The sequence below is a fragment of the Oryza sativa genome, chromosome 9, assembly GCF_034140825.1.
Source record: "Oryza sativa Japonica Group chromosome 9, ASM3414082v1".
NCBI classification, from domain to species: Eukaryota; Viridiplantae; Streptophyta; class Magnoliopsida; order Poales; family Poaceae; genus Oryza; species Oryza sativa.
This window is the reverse complement of record NC_089043.1, coordinates 19,172,938-19,198,256: the sequence shown is the minus strand read 5'-3', so window position 1 is coordinate 19,198,256 and position 25,319 is coordinate 19,172,938. Positions and strand designations below refer to the sequence as shown.

Sequence of the window (25,319 nt, the reverse complement as noted above, 5' to 3'; positions counted from 1 at the left end):
ATCCATATTCTTAGCCAACTATATTGCCTATCACACCCAACGACTTTCCTATAAACTCACTTCACGTAATCTCTTCCCTCTATCTGTGTCTGTTGTTCACTGTCACCACACTTATCAATCTAGTTTGGCTAGGTTTTTTCTTTAAAAAAAATAGCTTCGCCACAAATTAAGATCCTTATTTTAAGTCATGTGACTTTACGGTCACTGACATGTAAATGTATAGCAAAGAAAGCCCATACTTAATTCAAAAGTTCTCTTAGAACTTGTTTGATGTAAATGTATAGCAAAGAAAGCCCACAATTAATTCAAAGGTTCTTTTACAACTTGTTTGATAAGACTTCAACTTATAAATTTAACTTCAGGAGCTTGATTTAGAGTGGAGTTGTGGAGTAACTAAACCCAGCTCAACCTATCTGGTTTATTTTGTGACTATAAACATTTTGGTTAAACTCTAACTCTAAGAAAGATAAAGTCGGAGCTAAAGTTCCCCTTAATCTATTGGCCACCGGCGCACTCAGACCTCCGGAGTAGAGGTGGAAAAGATGGGCAACGGCTTCACAGTTCACCACCCGACGTATGATGTACTTTCTCCGTCCCAAAATAAGTGCAGCCATGTACTACCCGAGTAATATCCCCAAGCGCAACATGCCAACAAGCACTGTCCACAAGGTAGGAGGCGAGTACAGGAGTTTTTCCTGTAATCTGTAGCAGCCAGGTCAGCCCTGCAAAAAGGGGGCCGTGATAGATTCCTGCCTGTCCCTGCGAACAATGTACTCGAACCAGAATTCAGGAAAAAAAAAAGCAACAACAGCAGCAGGCCAGCAGCAGCAAGACAACACGCGTACGAGCAGTGGATCAGAACCGTGGGAGCTCCAATCGGACGGGCGACGCAGGGCCGAGGTTTTGACTCCGACCACCCACGGCCGGGGCCCAAACGCCGCACAGCTGCCATGTGCAGAGGCCCGCTGCTGCCCCCGCCGAGACAACACGCGCCCGAACCCAACCCCATCATCCATCCGCCGATCGAGTCATCTACTAGCCCCACAGGCCACAGCTGGGACGGCGGCAGCAACAGCGACAAGGCCGCCACCGAGATCGAGCGAAGCGAACGGAGTACGTACCCACACAGGTTGGGCTCGGCACGAGGGAGTTGGCGGCGGCAGCAACGACAGCTCACCCACTGCCTCCCTCCCTCAATATATATGGTTATAATCTGATTAAGAAATTTTCTGTCAACACTTCTACCGATCATGTGCTGCCCTCTACCTGCTTTCATCACTGGAATTATCACTACCTTCATCCCCCATATCTCATACTCGTATGTTCTCTATGGAACATGCCTCCATCATCAAGTGGTCGGTTTTGAAGTACATCTTCTATCAAATGTAAATTATACTAGTGTATAAACCCCTATAGGTGCCGGTTGCCACTCACCATAGACCGACACCTACAAAGCGGTACTCGGTGCTGGTTTTATAAATATGAAGCAAAACCTCCACTTCTCTTACTGGTCGAGTAAAATTAAAGACGCTAGCTGCTCTATTCCACTCATCTAGCTCGAGGAGGTGACGAAATGTACATATGTCACACATATGTGTTGGTTCTTACACATGTCTGACATCTAACTTGCCACATCAGCCCTCTAGGTATCAGTTACTACCTCCGTCCTAAAATATAAACAATTTTAGCTATTAATCTGGATAAAAAATGCTTACATTTTAGGACGGAGATAGTATATAAAAAGAAATCAGCACCTATGTAAATCACCAATATAGATACCGGTTATTCTTTAAATCCGACACCATAGTCTCGCCCACATACGACAGTGGTCAGGTTACCATTGGTAGGCCCATCTTTTATATATGTGCCCATTAACAAGTGTAACCGGCATCTATATGGGAGTTGGGGCAATATAGGTGCTGCTATATTTCAAAACCTTTGCATACGTTCCACTTCAAATATTTGGCCTTCCGATCTCGTGGGGGTGAGAAAAGCCAATATGTGCCGGTTTAGAATGAACCGGGTACAAACGATGGTATTCTCCAATAGGGATATTGTAGTAGTGTTATGACTTACAATAAACCTCGACCGACGAGAAGATCCTCGAAGATATATCAGTTGGCTTACAACCGGAGGTTAGCTAGCAAGAGAAAATTGGGATTTTGCTATCGCAAAAGGATGGTTTCGCTGGAATACTATCCCTTCAAAGTGATTCATTAAAATGCTATCCTAAACTAAGGGGTGTTCACTAAAATGCTATTTTGGGTCTTTTTGTTGCTAGAAATGATTTTGCTCTATTTTCATTTTTGTTCTTACCAAAATACCCTTGCCTCAGATAGGTTTACAAGATGGAATCGATCAAATCGATCTCATCCCGTCGGCATCGGCGCTGACTGAGGAGGAGTGTGGAGCGACATTGGTAGCGGCAACACCGTCGCGCCTCCGCATTGGGTTCGGCTCTGGTGCCGGTGCCGGCCCCCGCCACTCCCTTACCTACTCCTCCCCTCCCTCTTGCCCCAGTCCACTCGCGCCGCCGCCTCCATTCGCGTCCGCCGCCCCTCAGTCAGCGTCTCCATTCGCGCCGGCGGCCCACGCTGTTCCCTCACTGCTCCTCCTCCAGTCCAGTCGCGTCGCTGCCTCCATTCACGTCCGCCGCCCCTCAGTTAGCACCGTCCCACCCCGCCTAGCCCGTCGACCAGTGGCTCTGCCGCCTCCGTCGCATCAAGGTCCACTTCCGCCTCCTGCTCCTCGGTGGCGGTGATGCGGCGGCGGCGGCACGAAGAAGGTAGCGGACGCATGAAGAAGGCGGCGGGGGCGCGAAGAAGGCCGCCCGCAGCGGGGGAGGCGCCGCGACGAACACGCGGATCACCGGCGGCAGTGGCTGCGGCTGGGGGGCGGCGATCCGTGGCACGAACTCTAGTTGAGGCGGCTGGCCAAGCCGCTCCTCTGCAGGTCCCGCTCCGCCACGCCCTCGCCACGGCGCCGCCGGCCACTGCCCGCCTCCTGGCCACCCCGCTCCCGACGTCGTCCTCGAGAGAGAAAGAGGGAAACATGAACAAAAGAGAGGTTAGGGAGTATGATAGGTGGGCCCCGCATAAGGGGTATTTTGGTCCAAGAAAAAGTTAAAATTGAGAAAAACATTTCTATTCACCTAAAAGAGCGAAAATAATATTTTGGTGAATACCTCTCAGTTTAGGATAGCATTTTAGTGAATCAGTTTGAAGCGATAGCATTTCAGTGAAACCACTCTTTTACGATAGTATAATCCCAATTTTCTCAGCTAGGAAGATCGGAAGACGGAAAGGGGAAATAATTAAGAAAACCGGTGGCCAAATTTCACAAAATTTTCTCTACAGCCCTCCAGGCCCACACTATTAACAACTTGACATACTACTCTTGTAGTGTCTCTAGTGTTTAATTTCCACCCATACATACCGCGTGCTTGGTTTAGTTTGTACCAACGGCACATGCTGCACCCACACTGAATATCTTCAGAGTTTAGAGGGAAACACATCTTACACTCTATCCCCTTGAGGCCTTGACACCGCCCTCCCATCTCTGTACCATTGCACGTACCACTTAGCACTAGTCACCGGTATTTACTCGCATCACGCATACAACTGCTAGTGCTGTACATCACTAATTAACTCCACATTCCCATCTCTGATCAGCTAGCTCGACCGGAGCCAAAAAAACGAATCAACCATCAACGATTTTTTTTCCAGGACGATGTGTTGCGAGCCCCTCCAATCTCTCCATTTACTGCTCCATGCAGCAGCAAACCTTTTAGTTTTTACCGCATCATGCAAGTGCATCACGTAGCTTAGAACGTGTGGATCCGACGGCCAGGATGGCTGTCAACAGCTGATCGATCGGTGGTTCGGCCGTATCCCACCCCTGCCAACTACCTCGCCATCAGTGAGTAATGGCCAAATTTATGGCCTCTCTCTACTCTCCCTCCATTTACACTCACACTATCTCGTTTCATGTCATCACCTCTGACCTTTTGTGCTAGATGCCCTGCCTCTAGCTAATACTCCCTCCTTCCCTAAATATTTAACGCCGTTAAATTTTTTAAACATGTTTGACCGTTCGTCTTATTCAAAAAAAACTTTTGTGAAATGTGTAAAACTATGTATATACATAAGAGTATATTTAACAATAAATCAAATGATAGAAAAAGAATTAATAATTACTTAAATTTTTTGAATAAGACAAACAGTCAAATATTTTTTAAAAAGTCAACGGCATCAAACATTTTGGGATGGAGGGAGTATCTCTCTCTACTCTATCAGTCTATCAATCTAGTATCTATCTATCTCTAACTCCAAAGGCTCCAAAAGTCCAAACCCTGAAAGGATGCAGCCCTAAGCAAAGGTTATGGTGTAGGCCGTGTTTAATTCAGTCCCAACAACCCTCATCTTTCAACTTTCCATCACATCACATCCAAAACTTTTCTACACATATAAGAGCAGGTACAATAGCAGGCTATAAGCCAGCTATAAACATATTTTAAAGAGATAAAGGAAGAGAGAGAAGAGCAGCGGGCTACAGATCTGTAGCCAGCTGCAGCACGGACTTTAAGACGTAAGGTGTGTATGACAGATGGAACCATGTACTAATTGTGTAGTAAGCAATTATTGTATGAATTGGCTATTACATTGGCTATATATGATTTGAAGCTAGTAGTGGGCTATACTATTAAACTTGCTCTAAACTTTCAACTTTTTTTTTCTAAACTTCTAACCTTTTTTCAGGAAATAAACACGGCCGTAGTAAAGCTGCAAGAGGAGGACCAGGACGTAGCTTGGGGGATGGTGTACAATTGTACACCCTGTGCTGCCCATCTATCAGTATAACCCAGCCTTACATCACCCATAGCTTGAGGGTTGAATCTGTTAGAGCTGATGCATGCCAGATTTATTGTGTCTAGTTGATAAAATTTGTTAGTATGTTGATCACACATAGGACAATTGTTGATGTTATGGTGAAGAAATGTCTAACGTGTGCATGGTAGTTCAGGTTGAAGGTCAGATTTAACTAAGAAAAACAATTATAGAGATGGCTTCCCTTTTTTTTCTAATTAACATACAAATTTTAACCCGATTTTTGTAACATGTTTTTCAAACTGTTAAACGATACATTTTATGTAAAAACTTTTTATATATAAGTTGCTTTACAATATTAGATAAATACAATTTCTAAATACAAATAATTAAAGCTTAATTAATTATACATTAATGATTTTCTCGTTTTGCATTCCGTACTTAATCTTCACCCAAACGGGGCCTAACCATGTTGATGTTTAATGTAAGAGCCATATATGTTTGTAGTTGCCGAATTAACCTTGGAGTTCATATCTTCGTTTCTTTTAAAAAATAATATACATAACAATTGTTTACTTAATTTCTCTTTTTACCATGATAGTATATGTTAGGATTCAATGTAGTTGGTTCAGTGTCCCTCTTATTTTGATCCTTATCCAACGGTCCATATATACATCTACTTCAAGTACAATAACATATGAGCATGTGTAACAAGTCATTCAAATCTTCATTTTTCTTAGCTAAGAATGTATTGTCAAATAATGATTGAGATTTTCCATATAGTGGTAAAAACGGTTACATGTTCTGACCATCTGATGATGTCAATGACATCTCATATGGAGGGTCAAATTAAAACCATCCTCTCCTCTGTTCCTGTGGTCACACGGCATTGATTCACAATTCAAGTCATACACATATCTAGTTGTAATACAACTGCAAGATATGCAAGACTATGGTGTTATAAATCATGGTCTATCTTGAAAAAAACACTAAAATGTTCTTTTTCTTAGTCAGTGATATATGATTGAACAGTTTTATCTATCTAAATATAATAATGTAAATGTCACAAAAATTGAAGAAAAGACTATTTGTTGCCTCTCTGAGATTTTCGTTAGTGTTAATTATAAATACAACGATTTCATATGTAAATCTCGTGATATAAATACATATTAAATAATATGCACTGTCATAGCCTGTCTCCAGCAAAACGTTAAAAATATACTATAACTACACAAAAATACACGTGCAATAAATTTTATCGATATTCGTTATACACGATGACAACTGTACAAGGAACACATAATTTACACGTGTACATAGCTCCAGGTTATGTGGTGATGTCAATGACAGCTCAATTTAAGGGTCAAACAAAAAACCGATGTCGTTTGCGGCGTCACCGTATATCCGTATCGCCGTCAACTTTCGATCTAACGGTCCGTATTTATCCGGTCACGACACATCCATATCATACTCAATTCAATATATGGAGTGCACTCATGGTATATCTCCAAGAAAAAAATATAATAATTTCCAATCAAACTTTTATTGGTGTCACTAATTACATGATTAATGAGTTTTTTTTCCCTCTATTCCCCTTGTGTCTCACTCTCTCACCTCTCTCTCTCTCTCTTTCCTTGGCCTTTTTATTCTTATCTCCTCGCCTTCGCTTCACCTCCTTACCTGTTGTTTTCCTCACTCCCTTGACCCGTCGTCCCATGCTAAAGCCAAAGCTTAGGCAGCAGCAGTAGGCTTAAGCTTGGTTGGTCAAGGGCGAGTGGCCATGGAGGCCATGGACGTCAAGTACAAGCCGCTCGTGTTCCCCAACGGCGCCATCAAGAAGGCGGCGAAGCCGGCGGCGGTGGCGCCTGCGGTGGGCGGCGGCGGAGGGGGAGAGACGGTGTACCGGGAGTGCCTCAAGAACCACGCGGCGAGCCTGGGCGGGCACGCGCTGGACGGGTGCGGGGAGTTCATGCCGTCGCCGGCGGCGAACCCCGCCGACCCGACGTCGCTCAGGTGCGCCGCGTGCGGCTGCCACCGCAACTTCCACCGCCGGCTGCCGGAGGGGTCCCCCCCGCCGCCGCCGCCGCCGGCGCTGCTGCCCGCGCCGCCCATGCCGCCGCACCGCGGGGAGGAGACGCCCGAGGTCCGCCTCCCCGGGGTGGATGGCGACGAGTCCGACTCCGACTCGGACGGGTCGGAGTACGACGACGAGCGGTCCGTGTCCCCGCCGCCGCCGCCGCTGGCGGCGGCGGTGGCGCACCAGGTGTACTACCCTTCGGCGCCGCACATGCTGCTGTCGCTGGGGTCGAGCGGGCAGGCGCAGAGGCTCCCGCCGCAGGTGATGTCGCCGGCGGCGGCGGCCGCGCCTCCCCCCGGCGGCGGCGGCGGCGGGATGCCGAGGAAGCGGTTCCGCACCAAGTTCACCGCCGAGCAGAAGCAGCGGATGCAGGAGCTCTCGGAGCGGCTCGGGTGGCGCCTCCAGAAGCGCGACGAGGCCATCGTCGACGAGTGGTGCCGCGACATCGGCGTCGGCAAGGGCGTCTTCAAGGTCTGGATGCACAACAACAAGCACAACTACCTCGGCGGCCACAGCGCCCGCCGCAGCGCCTCCTCCTCCTCCGCCGCCGCCGCCGCCGCCCCGCCATTCAACCCTCCCACCTCACCTCCTCCTCCTCCTCCTCCTCCTCCACACGCCACCGACTTCAACATCAACGGAACAGCCACCGCCGCCACCGCCGCCGCCGCCGCCACCATCGCCGCCGGCAACCACCAAGAGAACGGAGCATCGTCGCCGCAATCAGCATAAAAACTAGAGAGAAAAAGAGACAGCAAGTAGCCTTCAGTGATCATTCCATTTTCCTTTTTTTTTGCTTCTTAGATCGCTCATCCAAGAAATTAACCCCAAGAAAGGACGCCGCGGCTGCAGATCAGTTCTTGATGCCTAGTTACAGCAAAAGAAAAAAAAAGAGGAGAAAGAAGTCCAATCTTTCCTTATCCCTGTATGTTCTTGGGATCCGATGATGATGGAGAATTAGGGATTTTAATTAGATTATCTCATCTCAAAAGTGGCACCTCTCTTGGCTGTTCTTGTCCTCCCTTTGAAGCAGAGGTAGGAGGAGAGGGTTCTTCCTTCTAGAATTCTAGGATCTCTCTTCTCTTTGAGAAAAAATGTATACAAAAATGGAAGCAGCCTCACCTCTTGCACTCTGCTCACTTAATTAGTGTTATTATTATTATTATTATTATTATTATTATTTTTACTACTGTTCTTTCATTAATCAATTGACTTGCTTGTACTTTCGCTTTGCTCTTTGCGATTAAAATAATAACAACAACCGCGCGCCACCCTTAACTTTTTACGCGGTTAAACCTACATCATTAGCAGCGCATATTATAAGATGCTTTGCATAGGTATTTGCATGAATCTCTACGACAAACATGTGTTCCAGTTAACTAACGTGCGTATAAGCTAAAGCTAAACCATCACTTTCATATTGTCATATTTTACCCAATTCCAAATCTTTTCTGCTACTACTTTCCTCCCAAGAACCAACAAGAAGTTCTAGAACTCTGATCACTAATAGCATCTGTTGGAAACATTCAGAATTGTCACTAGTGTATTAGTGGATCGATTTTCTTATGAAACAGACGATTAGGTAACAATGGAATGAATTGATGGGAGCGTCCACTGTCTGCTACTGTACACTGGGGGTACAGTCTCTCTGGCATGCTTGCCATCACTTAGCCACAGTCTTAAGCAGGAGTTCCTCCTCCATTGAAGCTCTCTCTCTCTCTCTCTCTCTCTCTCTCTTTCTCTCTCTCCAGCCTCCAGGCATTTACGCCATGAATTAAAAAGGCAGAGCTTTGAGCTGCAAATCCAAGAGCTAACCAAAGGAGGAAGGAAGAAGATCTCCCAACTCCCAAAAGTGCAGCAGAGGGGCTCTCTTGTTTGGTACAGTAGACAGTTCGCAAGAGAGAGAGGATATGGGTTTTGCTTTGCGCTAAGAATGTCTTAGCATCTGGCTTAAAAAGGGAGTTTAGCTTGCTATGCTGCTGCTGCTGCTGCTGTGTAGGAGGAGGAGGTGGTGATCGATGGGATGGAATATGAGGAAGGGGATGCTTTTTGTCGTGCTGGCTGGGGTTTGGCTTCTTGAAAAGCTGATGGCGGCATTGACACTGAAAAGGGCCAAAAGGCCGAGAAGAGAGAGAGAGTGAGCTAGCTAGCTCGTGTCACTCTCTCTCTCTCACTCACTCACTCAGTTACTATGGCTGACAAGCCAAATCATGCAGCTACGCTCGTGATGGCATTAGCGTTGGCATGGCACTCCTGACAGAGCAGGCTCCAAAGAAAAAACAAGGCTCTTTTCTCTTTTCTTTTCTTTGTTTTATAGATTTTTTGTTTTACTGTTTTGGTCCCTCTGATCTTTCTTTTGCTGCTCAATTCCCAAAGGGTGCAAGCAATCGATGGAACCACCTGCTGCTCCTAAACCCCAGCGCATGATTTGCTCTCAATCCATCCCCATAATTATTATTATGATTATGGCGTTTGTGCAGGGGGGTGTTGCCCCCATCTCTCCATTTTCTTTTTGGTTCTTTCTATCAGCAAAACCATTATTAGTAGCTCATTGTATTGTGTACATTGTTATGCAAACAGATCTGTATTGTTCCTGCCAGAGCAATATCTGGGCTCTGGAGTAGTCCATGCTTGGATTTCACAGGGCTGTAGGTTGTCTCATTTGTAAATGTATGGTCTGCTGATCTGGTCCTTGCATCTGCCATTGTTGACTTGCATATAGGACATTTGGACATCTCGTTCTATTATGTTTTTCGCCATATAATCCTTCCTTTCAAAAAGGAAAATTAACTTTTGCATGCTGGATATAGCTTCTGTCTAGATTCGTATACAAAAGTTATTTTTTATAGGACATAGATAGTACACAGCTAATTAACTTGGTTCAATTGATTAACATGTTTTAGATGTTTTAGCGCAGAATTCGCTAAATGGTAAAGGATGGGAGACCCAGTAGTAGTACTTCATTTGGACATTTGTGCTTGCTAAAGGGTTAATATAGAAGTGCTATTGTTGGACTAGAAATGCTATAAGTTACATGCTTGTTATAACCGAGAGAAAATTCTCTCTCTTTTTTTTGTCATTGCAACATTGTTCTTTTTTTTTGTTTCAATCCAAAAGCCACTCTTCTGCTATTGGTTTTCTTTCCTCTTCGGCATTGCCATACGGTCAATATTGGTTGACCATAAAAAAGTTTGAAAGAAAACCATCGAAGGGGAAGACATGTGCCCTTGGTGATGTTACAAATAAAGAAATTAGAAAATAAAATATAAGATGCATGGTCATGAAAGGGACATGGAGTTATAGAAAAACATGCACAACAAAAAAAAAATAAGTTTTGTCATTTTCGGAAAAGAATACACCCATGTTGCTCTTAATATTTTTAGAACAAGCACCATATAAGATAGCAACAGTGAGACTGATCAATATTGGTGATCATGTCATTTTCTACAAAGATAGCAAATCTATGAGATATGAAAAAAAAATCTATGAGATAGCAAATCTCTAGTTCCTTAGTGTTTGTGACCATAAAAAAATATCACAACAAACAATGTTTCACATAGACAGTACATACTTGATATATTAGGCCTTGTTTAGTTTCCAAAACAAAAACTTTTCACTCATCACATCGAATATTTGAACACATGTATAAAATATTAAATGTAGATAAAAAAGAAAACCAATTACACAGTTTGCGTGTAAATTGCTAGATGAATCTTTTAAGCCTAATTGCGCCATGATTTGACAATGTGGTATTACAGTGAACATTTGCTAATGACGGATTAATTAGGCTTAATAAATTCGTCTCGCAGTTTCCTGGTAGAATTTGTAATTTGTTTTATTATTAGACTACATTTAATACTTCAAATGTGTGTCCGTATAGATGTGACAACCAAACACAAATTTTTTTCCCAACTAAATAAGGCCTTAGTCATACTATACAAAACTTTGATTATAATCTATATAGCCAGATGGTTAGACAATGGAGTTGTACATTTCATTCAATCCACGCGAGGGTTCAAATCATATTTTTAACATTGTCATTCATTAATATAGAAATACATACGTATACACAACCAGTTAACATGTTTACACCCTTGCTTCCAGAGGTGTTTGGTGCCTATATATATCTCATCCTCTTGAGTTGATTTGCATTATTGTTTTACATGATTCCGTGATGCCTCTTTAAGGGGAACTCATCATACGGATGCCCCTGATGATCATGCTTTATCCTGTTCTAGTGATGGGCTTGCAAGGTCTTGATAGATTTCTTTGCTGGGTTGGTGGGGATCATGTGATGGCAAAACCCTAACAAATAATACCACCCCCTGCCATTGCTGCATGATGCATTGCCTCCTTAGATTCTTCTACCCCCTATGCTGATCTTCCTTTGGCTAGGTTCCCGAAATGTACAACTGTTAATTTAATCCAAAGGTAGATGTCTTCCTAGGTAAAGGGATGCTAGCTAGCCAGATAAGATAAAATACCTAAGATTATTATATTGATGGAGTTTTTGGTAGAACCATGATGGCAGCAGGAGGCATGAGTTAACATGTTATATTATTAAATTGATGGAATTCGCTGACATGTTACGAGTACTAAATGGAAGTTGGATCCTGAGTTTTGTTTAATGGATCAATGCAGGATGACAACATCCCGGGTGCTACCTTAAAGCATAACATTTGACAATGTGCTGCGATAAAAAAAAATTCAATTCAAAATTCAGTCACAGACAAATGTTAAAAATGGACAAATTCATGCCCTATGGAGCCTTAAAACATTGTGGAGTGTTTGGTTGTTGGTCACACTTTATCATAGTCTGTCACGTCTAATATTAGATAAGTTGATAGCTATTTAGTTGGTGCCACAATTATGGTAAATATTCTTTTTCAATTAACTAGGTCTCACAAATCAGTGATTTAGAAATGTATGATAAGATCGATAGCTGAGATGTGTCAATGAATTTGATCACCTCACAAGTGTGGTAGCTTTCGTTGGTTCATGGTTGCTAAGTATGGTTGACAACTAAAAACAACCGTACGTAGACACGGAATGTGTTGCATCTTCTTCTTCTTTTTTTCACTTACTATATCCGTTATATAAAAAAATCAAATTCTAGCTACAAACCTAAAAGGAGTAAATCTTTAGATGCCCGATTTCGGATATATATTTAGTCAACGCCATTCTAATGGAATGATTGGATAAATTATGGTCAAAGGAAAATTGCTCATATGGATGACTTAAAAATTACATACCAGCTAACAAATATCATAGAAAAGTTATGTGATACAGAATTTTTTTGAGAAATTATACGTTTGTAAAAAAAAACAATTTAGCTCGAATGATCCATATATCCATAAGCTGTTTGGAACATGCCCAGATTAGATATCAAATTATTCTTCCTAATTATACTGCACAAACATGCTGCAAATGCCAGCGGAATCGATGGCAACGTGCACTTCAGTCCTAATCTTTTTTTAAATCTTTTTTTCACCCCATCCTGATCCTGTCCTAATCTGTTCCAGCTCCGAGATAAGCACAGAAGTGATTCTTCCTTTCCCAATTTGATCACCTTAAGACGACAAGCACGCGCATGATTAGGGACCACTTGACTACCGCAAAGCTTCCGCCGTCAGCGCTTAATCCTATTTTTTTTCCAATCACTTTGCAGGTGTGTGACAAATCATGCCATGTCGCATCACAATGGATCGTGAAATCTCTATCTCCATACGAGCTGCCATTTGCTGCCGAATCTTAAAATCAGACAAACAACTAGGATAGGATATATATGACTACAGAGCTCCTTCTAAAAAGAAAACCATCTTATTGATAGCCAGCTTATAAGAATATGAAGAAACTGGAAAATCCATAGCTTTTAATTTATTTTTCAAATTCTATAACTACAGCTTCCTAAAATTTGTTTATTGGATTTTCTAATTTTTGAAGTAGTTGCAGCTGTTTGCATCCCCTTTTCCTAACCCCTCCCTCGTTTTTTATACGCACGTTTTTCAAACTACTAAACGGTACGTTTTTTGCAAAAAGTTTCTATACGAAAGTTGTTTAAAAAAAATCATATTAATCCATTTTTGAAAAAACAAATAGCTAATACTTAATTAATCACGCGCTAACGGACTGCTCCGTTTTCCGTGCTAGGGGGGGGGGAGTGTTTCCATCTAGGAGGAGAAACTTTCCAAACAAGCACATACTACTAGTAGATAAAAATTTAAATTGAGCAGCATAATGATCCATTTATATGTACTCTCTCCGTTTTAAAATATATCTACTTCCAATGCTCAAATTTCATCTTAATTTATTTATATCTACCTCTAGAGTAGTATAGTTTTTTTTACCTCTATTTAGTTTTTGTACACTATTTACATCTCTGTCCCATAAAAAACCAACCTAGTGCCGGATGTGACGTATCCTAGTACTATGAATCTGGATATATATATATATATATATATATATGCCGAGATTCGTAGTACTAGAATATGTCACATTCGATTCTAGATTCGTTTTTTATAAGATAGAGGGAGTATGTCTAAACAGAATTACCACTGCTATGATGATGGGTAGTTTAAATTTTAAATGTAACCAAGAGTAGACAGCAAACTCATGAGCTAAATCAGCAGCAGGGAGTACTCAAGCCAAGCTTCCCAACGGCTGTGAAGTTTGGTTAAAATTGATGGCGCTTTTGTCCGTTGTGTTATCCCCAATTGGACACTTGCCGTCAGTGAGCTGTCATGGCTCAAACCCAAGCGGTTTTTTTGGGCTCTAGCGGATGCATGCGTACTGCTCTACTCACTATAGCCGCATGGTGCGCTGCAGAGCCTACGACTACGATCAGCTCAGCAGCAGCAGCATCAGTAGTGCCTTCCAAGTAACAACTTCCGTGCAATGCGTATGCTCCGCTCAGTTCACTGTTCAGATTCAGATTATCATCATATGGTCCTTCAGGTTAACCATCCTTCTGATTACTGCTCTTATTACATACTGATCAATGTCATTGTTTCGGTCGGTGGCGGATCCAGAAAATCAATTCGTTGATGTCATAACATATTTATCGGTGTTATAATATGCTAATTATACTTAGATCATGGTGTTGTAACATATGGATAAACAATTTCATTATAGGTTTTACTGAAAGTCGTCGGTGTAATATCACCTGATACCGGCCCTTCAACTGTAGATCCGCCCCTAGTTTCGATTATAGCTAATTATATACCGTTATGTAGGTGAAAAAATAACATGGATAAAACTTTTACATATTCTTAAAGATTTAAAAGCCAATATAAAAAATAAACTATGATAGAATTGTTTCTTAAAAATCAAAATCAACTATAGAATGTTTTAAAATTTAGATTATGGTTACGGTTAATAAGCTGGAGAACAAACGATGATATAGCTAACTTTTGTTCACATGTTTGGATGCCAACATTTATTATAAGCAGCGACAGATCAAGAAGTTTTCTAAAACCAAAGTCACATACACATTCTAGGGAGAAAATAATGTTGCAGTGAATACGACTTTGAATGCTTTTGTTCGAGCCAATACTCGTCAAAACTGATCCTGGACCGTGTCAGTGCAGCTAAGCTGGATGGGTTGATTTGATTAATTACCTCTCCTGCAGCAGCTAGCATAGCAGGGCCGTTGCACAAGCTTGACCAGTGAGCCGTTGCTGATGACAATGCCTTTCAATGGAGTTTGTTGGGCTCCTTAATGCGGCGCGTCAGTGCAAACAAACAAACAAAAAAAAAACCCGGTTTTCTCGACGACGACGACGCGTAGTACCTTCTCACGCGGAGCAGTCGCTGACATGTGGGCCCGTGCGGGTCGGGCCGGGAGGTGGGGCCCACATGGCGGCGGGGTGGTCAACGTGTGGTACGGATTACGGAATTGGGAAGCCTCTGGTTTGGTTTCGGGCGATCGAAACGGATCTGAGATGATCTGATGTGAGTGTGTAGTAGAGAAACGAAATGCCGTTTTGACTTTAAGATGGTTATGTCAATAAAGGCTCTCTCTCGAGACCACCATGATCACCTCATCAGGGAGTAAATGGATGCTGCATGCCGTGAAAGCACCATCCGCTTTCAGATTTTAAAGCCCCTGTATCGTATCCACTGCCGCTGGCATTTTACTCCCTCCGTATTTTCATATACGACGCCGTTGACTTTTCGACACCACTCGTTTTATTTAAAATTTTTATGCAAATATGAAAATATTTATGTCACGCTTAAAGAACATTTGATGATGAATCAAGTCACGATAAAATAAATGATAATTATATAAATTTTTTTTGAATAAAACGAATGGTTAAACGTTAGATAAAAAGTCAACAGCGTCATATATTAAAATATGGATGTAGTACTAGCTAGTCCCCTTTTGTTGAAGACATTGTGTTTGCACACAAAGAGTAATAAAAATTAATTTCTTACAAACTTCTTGCTCGTAAAAATCTCAATCGTTTGATCGAGTTAATTAGAAGTTATAAAAAATCAAGGTTCAACCACAGCGAAACACATTAGTGTTTATAAAAAAGTTTATAAAAAATTAGTACGTGTATCATTTTCCTTTCCACAAAACAATAGACGACGTACAGTGACATGTGTTAGCTTTGAAGAGATTAAATTACAGTCTGAAATACAATGATTCAAATATATGAACACAATGAATGCACAATATATAATACTCCCTTGTCCCATCATACCAGAGATTTTGGGTGAATGTGACACACACAATAAATCTAAACAGACCGTTTGTCCAGATTCATTGTCCTATAAATCCCTTATATATGGTATGGAGAGAGTAATAAAGTTAGACCCCCATTGCCGCTTTTGGGGGCTTGTTGGAAGTGTAATGTGGCTTGGCCCCTTCCCGCGGTTTGGAGTTTGTGTTTAGCCGCCGTAGTTCTCTAAGCTTCAGTTTTCATTTTTTTTATTTTGCCTTTTCTCCCCTCCTCTGGCATAAGCCGATCTGGCTGATTGCGTTGAATATCAAAACTCTTTTCTTCTAATATATTGACGTATAATCTTTTCGTGTGTTCGTGAAAAAAAAATGTTAGACACCAGAAACCGCTCATAGCGCTGATTGGCTCAGACGACACCGTTTGTGCATGCTTAGCATTTTACTCGGTAGGCAAGCACGCATGCTCACCTATATTTCATTTATATTTTAACCAACACAAGTTTCTCCTTAGTATCCAAAATTTTCTTCTTTCAAAATAATGTTACACAGAATAACTTGCTCAAATATGCTTAACAAAACTTATAGTTGTCAAAGTTGTATTTTGTACTGGATAGTCTCTGAAACGACGTCACTCGGTTCGTCACAAAGTTGAATGGCTCAGATCGATCGCTATAATCCGTTACATTGTGGGTTTTAGCTAATAGTTGGGATAGTCAACGGCATAGCATGCTCAGAGTCTTAATTAGCCCCCGGACCATCAGTGAGCTAGCCCTTTCAGTGGCCATAACAACTACTCTAAGGGTGTGTTTAGTTGGAAAAAAGAAAATTTTTGGGTGTCACATCGGACGTTTAACTGGATGTCGGAAGGGGTTTTCAGACACGAATGAAAAAAACTAATTTCAGAACTCGCCTGGAAACCGCGAGACGAATCTTTTGAGACTAATTAAGCCGTCATTAGCACATGTGGGTTACTGTAGCACTTATGGCTAATCACAGATTAATTAGGCTTAAAAGATTCGTCTCGCGATTTCCCCCATAACTGTGCAATTAGTTTTTCTTTTTATCTATATTTAATGCTTTATACATATGTTCAAAGATTCAATGTGATGTTTTTGGAAAAAAATTTTGGGGAAGTAAACGGGCCCTAAGCTTCAAACCCTAAAGTGCATCTAATCTAAGTGATGGTGATGGATGCTATCACACACCAAGATGATTAGGCTCTGGGACCAATCGATGTGCCCTTAACCCTAATCCTAAACCCATAAGAAGCATGCATCTCAACCTAGAGCCACCATTAGCTTTACTTAGCTAGTGACCTCTCCATGAGCCGTATCAGAAAGTGCTTCTTCTCACAAAAGTTCTTTCTTTAATTTTAATTTTCTTTTCTGTTCTTTTCTGTGGTATTGAATCGTCTTACATCGGCTGTTCAGCTGCCTTCTTGGATGAGTGGTGTAAAAAAAAGTTTGAGCAGAAAATGCTGTGGGCCGGACCATATGAGAAAGGGAAAAAAACAGGGACCTTTTTGAGAAAAGGAAGGTGTACTCTTTCAGAATTATTCATCACAATGAGGTTATGTGATGGTTGGAGCTCACCTGTCAGCCTGTTTAAGGCTAGAAAACCTAGTACAAACAGGAGTGATTTTGCTTGAGAACATCATCGAGAAAAGGGCTTGATTTCTGTGTCACTACTGGCTGTACCAATCACAGCTTTTCTGTGGCATGTAATATTCAGTGAATAAAATGTGTGTTTATCTTAGAACTTTTTTTTTGAAACCTATGTTTATCTTAGATCTGTTTGTTAATAATAATGATATCGATAGGAGCCCGATTGATTGGTGCCAATGTCTAACCATCTTCTGCCTTGTTTTTTTAAAGAATTGTCTAATCATCTTGGAAATTAGCTCAGGTTGTTTAATGCAGTAGCTGAGTCCTGAAACTGTTTTAAAAACATAATGGTATGAATGTGAGTCAGTTGATTCATTTTGACCTAATAACTAAGGCTAAATTAACAAAGTAAAACATGTTTCTTTCAAGAGATATTTTATGGCACTTAATAAAATATCTTGAGGTACCTAAATTTTACAATAGAAATTTTCGTACCTCGAGTTATCTAGTACCCTGAGATATAAGTTTCACAATAGAAAATGTGGTATCTTCCAGTACCTTATCAAGAATAGTAAAATTATCATTCTTTAAAAGAACTAGTAGGATATAATTCTGAAGAATATAATTCTTTGAAGAACTAGTAGGATATATAGTAAAATTATCCAGTGGCAGTTCTCAACTACTAGATTAGTTAAAAAAAAAAACAATCGGACTGATAAACACTCCAGTACTACTAGTTGGTTTAGCTTGCATCTTTTTATAGTAATAATAGTACTAATTATGTCATTCTCACAGAAATCTCAATAGGAGTATATGTGGACACATGCTAATTGTCTAAGGTGATTACTGGTCAAAACTGGAGACCACCCAATAATTCACTCATTTTTCACACTCAACCACCACTGATTTATCTGTTTATCAGGTTGATGCTAACATCCAGACACTTGGACCAAAGCTCAAGCAATGGAGATAAGCCTAACTTTTCCTTCCTTTTCATCAAAGCATGCACAGGCCGAAATGCCGCTCTCATTGAGGTAATTGTCCTAATCCCTTTTTATCGAAGGATTAACGTGTATGGTCCCATTTTAACAAAATGGAATCTTTGGAAGAATTCATAAGCAGTTAACAAAGACTTTTAGAGTTCATGTTTTCTTTGATGCTTTTCTTAGAAGCATTTTTTTGCCTAACAAATCAGTCAATGTTTCCTACATTCTTGTGTTATCGACATCGCCCTGTCCTCTGGTAACATCCAAGATGCACTAGTGACCTCTATTTTTATGACATAAAGCAGATCATGTTAGGTACAAAGAGGATAAACATGACACAATTCCTTAAGAGAAATATCTTCTAGTGCAATTCCCATACCAACAATTTTAATCACTTCTATATATATAGTGAAGAAGGTGAAAACCTTAAAACAATATTATACTACATATATACACACTGTTTTAGATAATGAAAAAAATCATTAAGCAATTAAACTACACATATATATGCACTATATATGCCATAGTAAAAGAGAGAATATTCTGAATGTAGGGAGCACAAACCATGTAGGCATGTACTAGCTCACATGAGAGTGTCTTGTGTGTCAAAGATCCAATAACTCCTAAAAAACCAGTACACACCCACTAATTTCCAGTTGGTTAATGCCCCCTGCTGTAACCACATGCACCATCAGGCTCCCCATTTGATGCAAGGGGAGGAAATTCTGCTGCCCCTGGGGTATCTCTCTCTCTCTCTCTCTCTAGCTGGCAATGGCACAAACTCAGCATGATTCCATTTATTGAGTGCATCTGCCATGGCAATAATAATGCAAATGGAGTAAAAGTGGTGAGGAGGAGTCTGGTGAAAGTTGGGAGTGGAGGGAGAATTATGCTGCCCTGGGGGGCAGCTAATCATGTGCATAAACACCCTTGCAAGATTAGAGATTTACATGAAGCTATGGTAATAGGAGTACTCCCACATATACATTGCTCCCACTGAGGGGCAGGCACAGCCTCAAGTAGAGAGGAGCAAAGCCCATCATTGATGCCTCTGTGTGCAATTGACTGCATTGCATGGGTGGCACTCATATCATATCTGTGTTCTACTGGGGGCTTTGATGTCCTCCACAAAGATTCCCTGTGGATAATATGGAGATGGGGGCATAATTGTGAGCCTCAGGTGTTGATGGACCATGTCCACTTGATAATTATTTTTATTATTTTTACTTTGCTTTGCTAGCTCTGAATGCATAAAATCTTTTTATTATCTTCAGCTTCTCTGATGGTGCAGGAAATTCATGTGCTGCTGTAAATTCTAGATTTTTTAGGGTCACTGTGACAGTAACACTTGATGCACTGGGTCCACAAGAAGGTGTTGTATTGTATTGCATCCCATATAATTGAAAAAGAAGCTCAGAGTAGTGTCAAGAGGATGGGGATCTTATCTCTGAAACCCCATCAAAGTTAGCCGAAAGTTTCAAGCCTTTCCCATCATTTTCCATCTTTATTCCATTGATGATAATAAGCTATTGTTAACATTCTAGCAGTAGGCTCATCAGGAACAGTAGTGGCCAGGACAGGTTACTCCTGCAATTATCATCTTTCCAGTACAAGGCAGACAAAATTCAGTTGGGCTGGCATTTGTTACCTTCAATCTGTCACATTTTGGCCATCTTTTGTATACAGTGAGAGACCTAACATCACTATGTGCACTCCTAATTTATTTGCCCCTTTATTTTAGCCCTTATTTTTTGCTTGCCGAAAAATGCATGCATGATTAATCCCTTTCAGGGTTGACATGATAATCGCAAATTTGCAATGATGCATGCCTTATTTGCTCTGTACTGTTTGCAAGTCACGAATTAGTGGTGTCATTTGCAGGTGATCATTACAAACTGAAGGCTGAATGGGTGGATCGTGGAATGTAAAATTATATTGATTAATTAATTCCCTGCGTATCCTAATTTGACACGTTTATGATGTGATATTATTAGAAGCTGATAGAAGTGACAATTGGAGTTGGAAAAGACACCTTTCGCTGTTTGGAAGTCTTCAGAAATAAAGGAGGTCTCTGCTAATAAAATGTTAGCACTGGAGTAACTACTTTGGAAGTCATTATCGAAAAAAAAAACTACTTTGGAAGTGCAAAGAGTAGTGTCATCTTATATATTCTTATTGACTTCTGTAAAACGGAAGCACCGACCTAAGTAAGTAGAGTTTGAATTACGTCAACCATTTCTTTCAGAAAAAAAATTAGAATACCAAATTTCAACTGGTTAGCAGTTATAAAATTTTGGTAGTTTGGAGATATGGGCTTACGAGTGAACGGTCCCATTAACCATTATGGGCCTAAAACCAGCTCTCCGTTGGGCTTCCATGCATCCACATCGATGGTTGCACAACTCTTATTAGGCTTTTGTTATTAGCGGCCCATTTCCTAGATCTGCCAATGTTCAATGGGCCTCATCTCTCTTACATTTGCCCCATCTTTGTGTTTTTTCTTCTCCAATAATGAGAGGTTATCAGCATTCTTTCTCCTAAAAAAATGAGCGAATAAATTGTATACATTGTATCGAGTGGATTATACCTTCTTTCATTTTACACCAGGTTTAGTATATATTTTCACTTTGCACCAATATATATTAAAATAAGTTTTATTTTGCACCGGGTTTGTGTAGTAGAAATGAAAATGAATCTTTTAAAATAAAAGTAGAACTTATTGAACTTGTTAATTTTATACCACGTTTTGTAAAAATGTTCATTCTTATTTTGTAAAAGATCATGAAATTTCCTTAGTTAAATGATGTGAAATGTATTTCAATACAACCTGGTGCAAAGTAAAATTATGGGCCTGTTCGGCGGCTTGTTATAGCAGCTGCTAGACAGCCGAAGCAGCTAGTCGCTAATTATTTCGCTGCATCTACAAGCAGCAGCTTGGCTGTGAAGAAGGGTTGTAACCTGCAGCCGAACAGACCCTGTGTGGTGCAAAGTAAAACACGGCTCATTAATTATTCTGTGCAAATTAAAGCGCACTTTATAAAAAAAAAACACCAGAGGAACATGCAACATGGGGCCTCTAATACGCGGCCGTCCACGCACACCTAAGGCCCGCGAACGTGTTACATGTTTGCACGGTTTTGATTTTGGCCTAGCCAACTTGTGCTTGCTTTTTGCTTCCACTCGATAGAGTTCTATGGTCTTCTAATCAACAACGCAGAGCTCTAGGACAACCTACCATCTAGCGAGCTCGTCTTGGCCCTCTTGGTGACCAAGTTAATAGGATCTTTGTATGAAATCGAAGTATTTATTATTATTATTTCATGATAAATAATTGGCATGATAAATAATTGATTTTAATATTTGATGATTATTGGTGAAGTAGTGCTCTTTGTGTGGAATCGGTTAGACAAAATAGGGTAGAACGGTCAAATCGGCGAGTGTGCTGTGCGATTAGACCAATTATCCCGACGGTGTATCCTCTCTTCCCTCACCACCTCCCCTATATCTTTGGTGGCCAATGGCACCATATATAGCCCGCGTCGTCACACCACCCCTTCCCCCACTATTATTGTCTACCTCTCGTAGCCTAACTGATTGGCGTGACTTTTCCTTACCACACTTTCTTGACCTGATAACAATGGTGCCATTATCACCCACAACTAGTTGGCCACCTGGAATCAACTTACAAAGCCTTGTCCTTCTAACCATATCATTTCTAGGTCAACCCTTTTACATTAAGTAAAGACAAAGCATCAGTGGGGTGCTATGTGTAAGTGGGTCCATCCGTTGAATGGGCTAACTTTGTGCGGCTCTAGAGGGCGGGAAGCACATGCACATGCGCACACGCACACACATCTTCACCTTAATCGGATGGGGCGTGCGGCTCTAAGCTCCCCCCTCTGCACACTCATGCACGCACATGCGCGCACACACAACCCCACCCTAATTTGATAGGGTGCGCGCATGCCTCAGCAACATGTCAGAACCTGTTCGTGCGTTAACATTTTTGCACGCACCACACACCGCATGTCACATGTATATACCCACGAGCGATACTTCATCTTATAAAACACAAATATGTAAATCTCACAATATTGGTAACAAAATGCACCACGTGACATTGAACTCTAGTCGATGGAATCATATATATACCCATAAGCTACTCTCAACTCCATTGTCGCATGCCAAATTGCCAATTAGGAGTATCTAATAAGTTTTCACTCATGGTTTTAAATCTCCCGCTAAACTGCCGCTATCTCCCGCTATAGCTGTTTGAGAAGGGTTCTAGCTATTTGCTCTCATGTATAATTTAACCGCTATAGCTCCATTTAGCCCGCTATAGCTGTTTGAGAAGCTAACCGCTAAATGCCTTAGCCCGCTATTTAAAACATTGCTTTCACTATATATCAATATATGCTACTTCCTCCGTCTCAAAATGCAGATATTTTTTTAGGTTGGCACGGGTATTAAGAAAGTAGGTGAGAATGATTGTAGGAAGTGTGTGATGGGTTGAAAAAAGAAAGTAGGTGAAAAAAGTGATTGTGATTGGTTGAGATGAGGAGGTAGATGGAAAAATAGTTTTATTTTGGGACAAGACTACACTGTGCTAGAAATAAATATATTTTGAGACGGAGGTAGTAGAAGAGAAAAGTCTCGGCGATCGATCACCCGTGCCATATCACGACATAACCTTATATTATTCGTCGTTTCGATCCCTTCCAAAGCCTCTCTCGCTCGCCGCATCGATCGATCATAATCCAATGCCTGCCTTGTGCACGCTGGCAAACGCAATACGGTTGGTATTCGCTAGCTAGCTGCTCTCGCTCTCTGTACTATGCCGTGTACACAAGATTCTTCTTCAGGACGGTGTGGCTAGCTAGCTTTTATCAGAGCCAGCCACTCGCCAGCGTTCATATTCGATCGAGACTCCGATCCCTGCAAGCAAATCCTCGCAGAATAATGCTGCAGTACACCCAGCTTGTTCGTATACCCTGGCGTTGGCACGTTGAATTGTGCCTGATCAGTTGAGATCTCGATCGATTGGTGGTCTCGGCGCCGGAGGCGTATTCAGGTAGATTTGGGACACCATCAAACATCTGATTTGTCAGAAAACGGCATGGATCAATCCAAACAAGAATAGATTATGCATGCAGGAAACACACAATTTGTTGATATATATCAGATGTAACTACGCGTGTGTTTTTTAGAGTCAAACTAATTGTAACTAGGGGAAGGAAAGAGGAGACGAGAGAAAAGAAAAACGTGTTATAGATTTATAGCCAGCTACAATATAAGCTCTAAAACGTTATGAGCCAAGTATTTACATATGTAACTATTTTTTATGGGTAAACTATTAGATTGGCCGTAAATAACATGTCAATTAATATTTGGAAAGCTATACAGTAAAACTTAGTCTAATGTTTCCTTAAGGATAGCATATATGTTGTTGGAATATTGCAAATATGCTTAATAATTAAACTCCTAAATGGTACAATTTTTTTTAATAAAACACATTATTTCTTGTAAAAACATTTTTAAAGAATAGGTTTTAAGTGACACTATTTGCTATGATTTCTTTTATTATACGCAAGAAGCACACGTTCCACTATACAACAACGTGGTTGGGTGGTGTATCTACATCCTGTATAGTATTAGAACTTTCTCTTCCTGCGGTACAACCATGGAATAGATTGGACCTCCTGCATATACATACATGTACTGATGTACAGTGTGCAACTTGGAGATTTCCAATTTTCCTTTCTGATTGGATTAATTGATTAATTTACAAGCGGGTCGTCGCCGGCTTTAAATGGATATGAGCCAGCAGCTAGCTGGGCAGCACTAGCTAGCAATATATGCATGGCAGCTCTAATTAGTAGCGAATTAAGCCATCCAAGTTTAATGGAGCTAATTAACTCCCATTTATAATGCGGCGAGCTGTCGTGCCCCTGCAGCTCATAAACACCCATCGAACAGGGGATGTCTGCCTGTGCCTGATCGATCGATCGCCCTACTTCCCCTTGCACTGTTACATGGACAACCGTTCCTGTTCCTCCCTGCTTCCCCTTGTCCTTGTATGCACGCCAAACCAGATAAAATTCAGTAGCTCAGAGCCTCTTTATTAGATCCACTACTAAAATTTTTTACACTGTCACGTCGAATGTTTGGACACATGTATAAAGTATGCGTGTAAATTGCGAGACGAATCTTTTTAGCCTAATTGCTCCATGATCTGATAATGTGGTGCTACAGTAAACATTTGTTAATGACGGATTAATTAGGCTTAATAAATTCATCTTGCGGTTTACAAGTGGAATCTGTAATTTGTTTTGTTATTAGTCTACGCTTAATACTTCAAATGTGTGTCCGTATATCCGATATGATATGCCAAAACTTTTCACCCCTGAATCTAAACACAGTCAAACGAACTTATCTGACATTCAGAAGCCAAATTAATGGAAATGCTCACATATTCGAGTTTTGTCTCGCGTGTTCTGGAAAGAAATTTCATTTTGTTATTAAAAAACAATATAAATGAACCCCTATGAACAAATCCGAGAGATTAGATTGAACCTTTCCGAGAAACTAGTTTGATATATCCTAAAATTGATAAAATCATCATAGGTATCTTGTTATCGATGCCTACCACAGAAAACTTACAAAGAGAGTGGGTTGGCAGATTAACGGAAATCGGCATAGGTTTCTCGCTACCACTTAAAAAAATAATTAGTCGTAAATACGAGCATTCGTAACCTTCAAACTAACCAGCTGACCTCAGTTTGTGAAACTTTATGGAAATTTGATAGAGGAATAGAACAGTTAAATGATGTGTTGTAGCCGGACAAAGGGAAGAAAGAAAGGGGAGGGAAAAAAATGAAAAGGTGTGAGGAGATAGAAAAGGAGAACGGGCTATTCATAGTCATAGATGTGTCTGAAATTACTGTTATAATTGTTGTCGTGCTGCCCTTTTTATGCTGCTGTCGAGAGAGAGAGAGAGAGCTATAGCCAAGGGACTCAAGCCAGGTCCAAGGAATGAAAGGAATGCAGCTACTTTTCCTTCCACATAAATGTCAAAATTACACTCGTGTCGACTGCTGCTCTGCTAGTGTTCCTCTTGCTCCCAACTTTCTATCACATCATACCACA

The 25,319-nt window shown here is 41.2% G+C and overlaps 1 protein-coding gene across 1 annotated transcript; it reads left to right on the top strand.

Moving 5' to 3' along the window:
• Nucleotides 1-6,504: 6,504 nt before the first annotated feature.
• Nucleotides 6,505-8,086, top strand: LOC136351823 (zinc-finger homeodomain protein 9). The gene has a single exon (XM_066304219.1). The coding sequence runs from the start codon at nt 6,607-6,609 to the stop codon at nt 7,630-7,632; it is 1,026 nt and encodes a 341-aa protein (XP_066160316.1). The 5' UTR covers nt 6,505-6,606; the 3' UTR covers nt 7,633-8,086.
• The last annotated feature ends 17,233 nt before the right edge of the window (nt 8,087-25,319 follow it).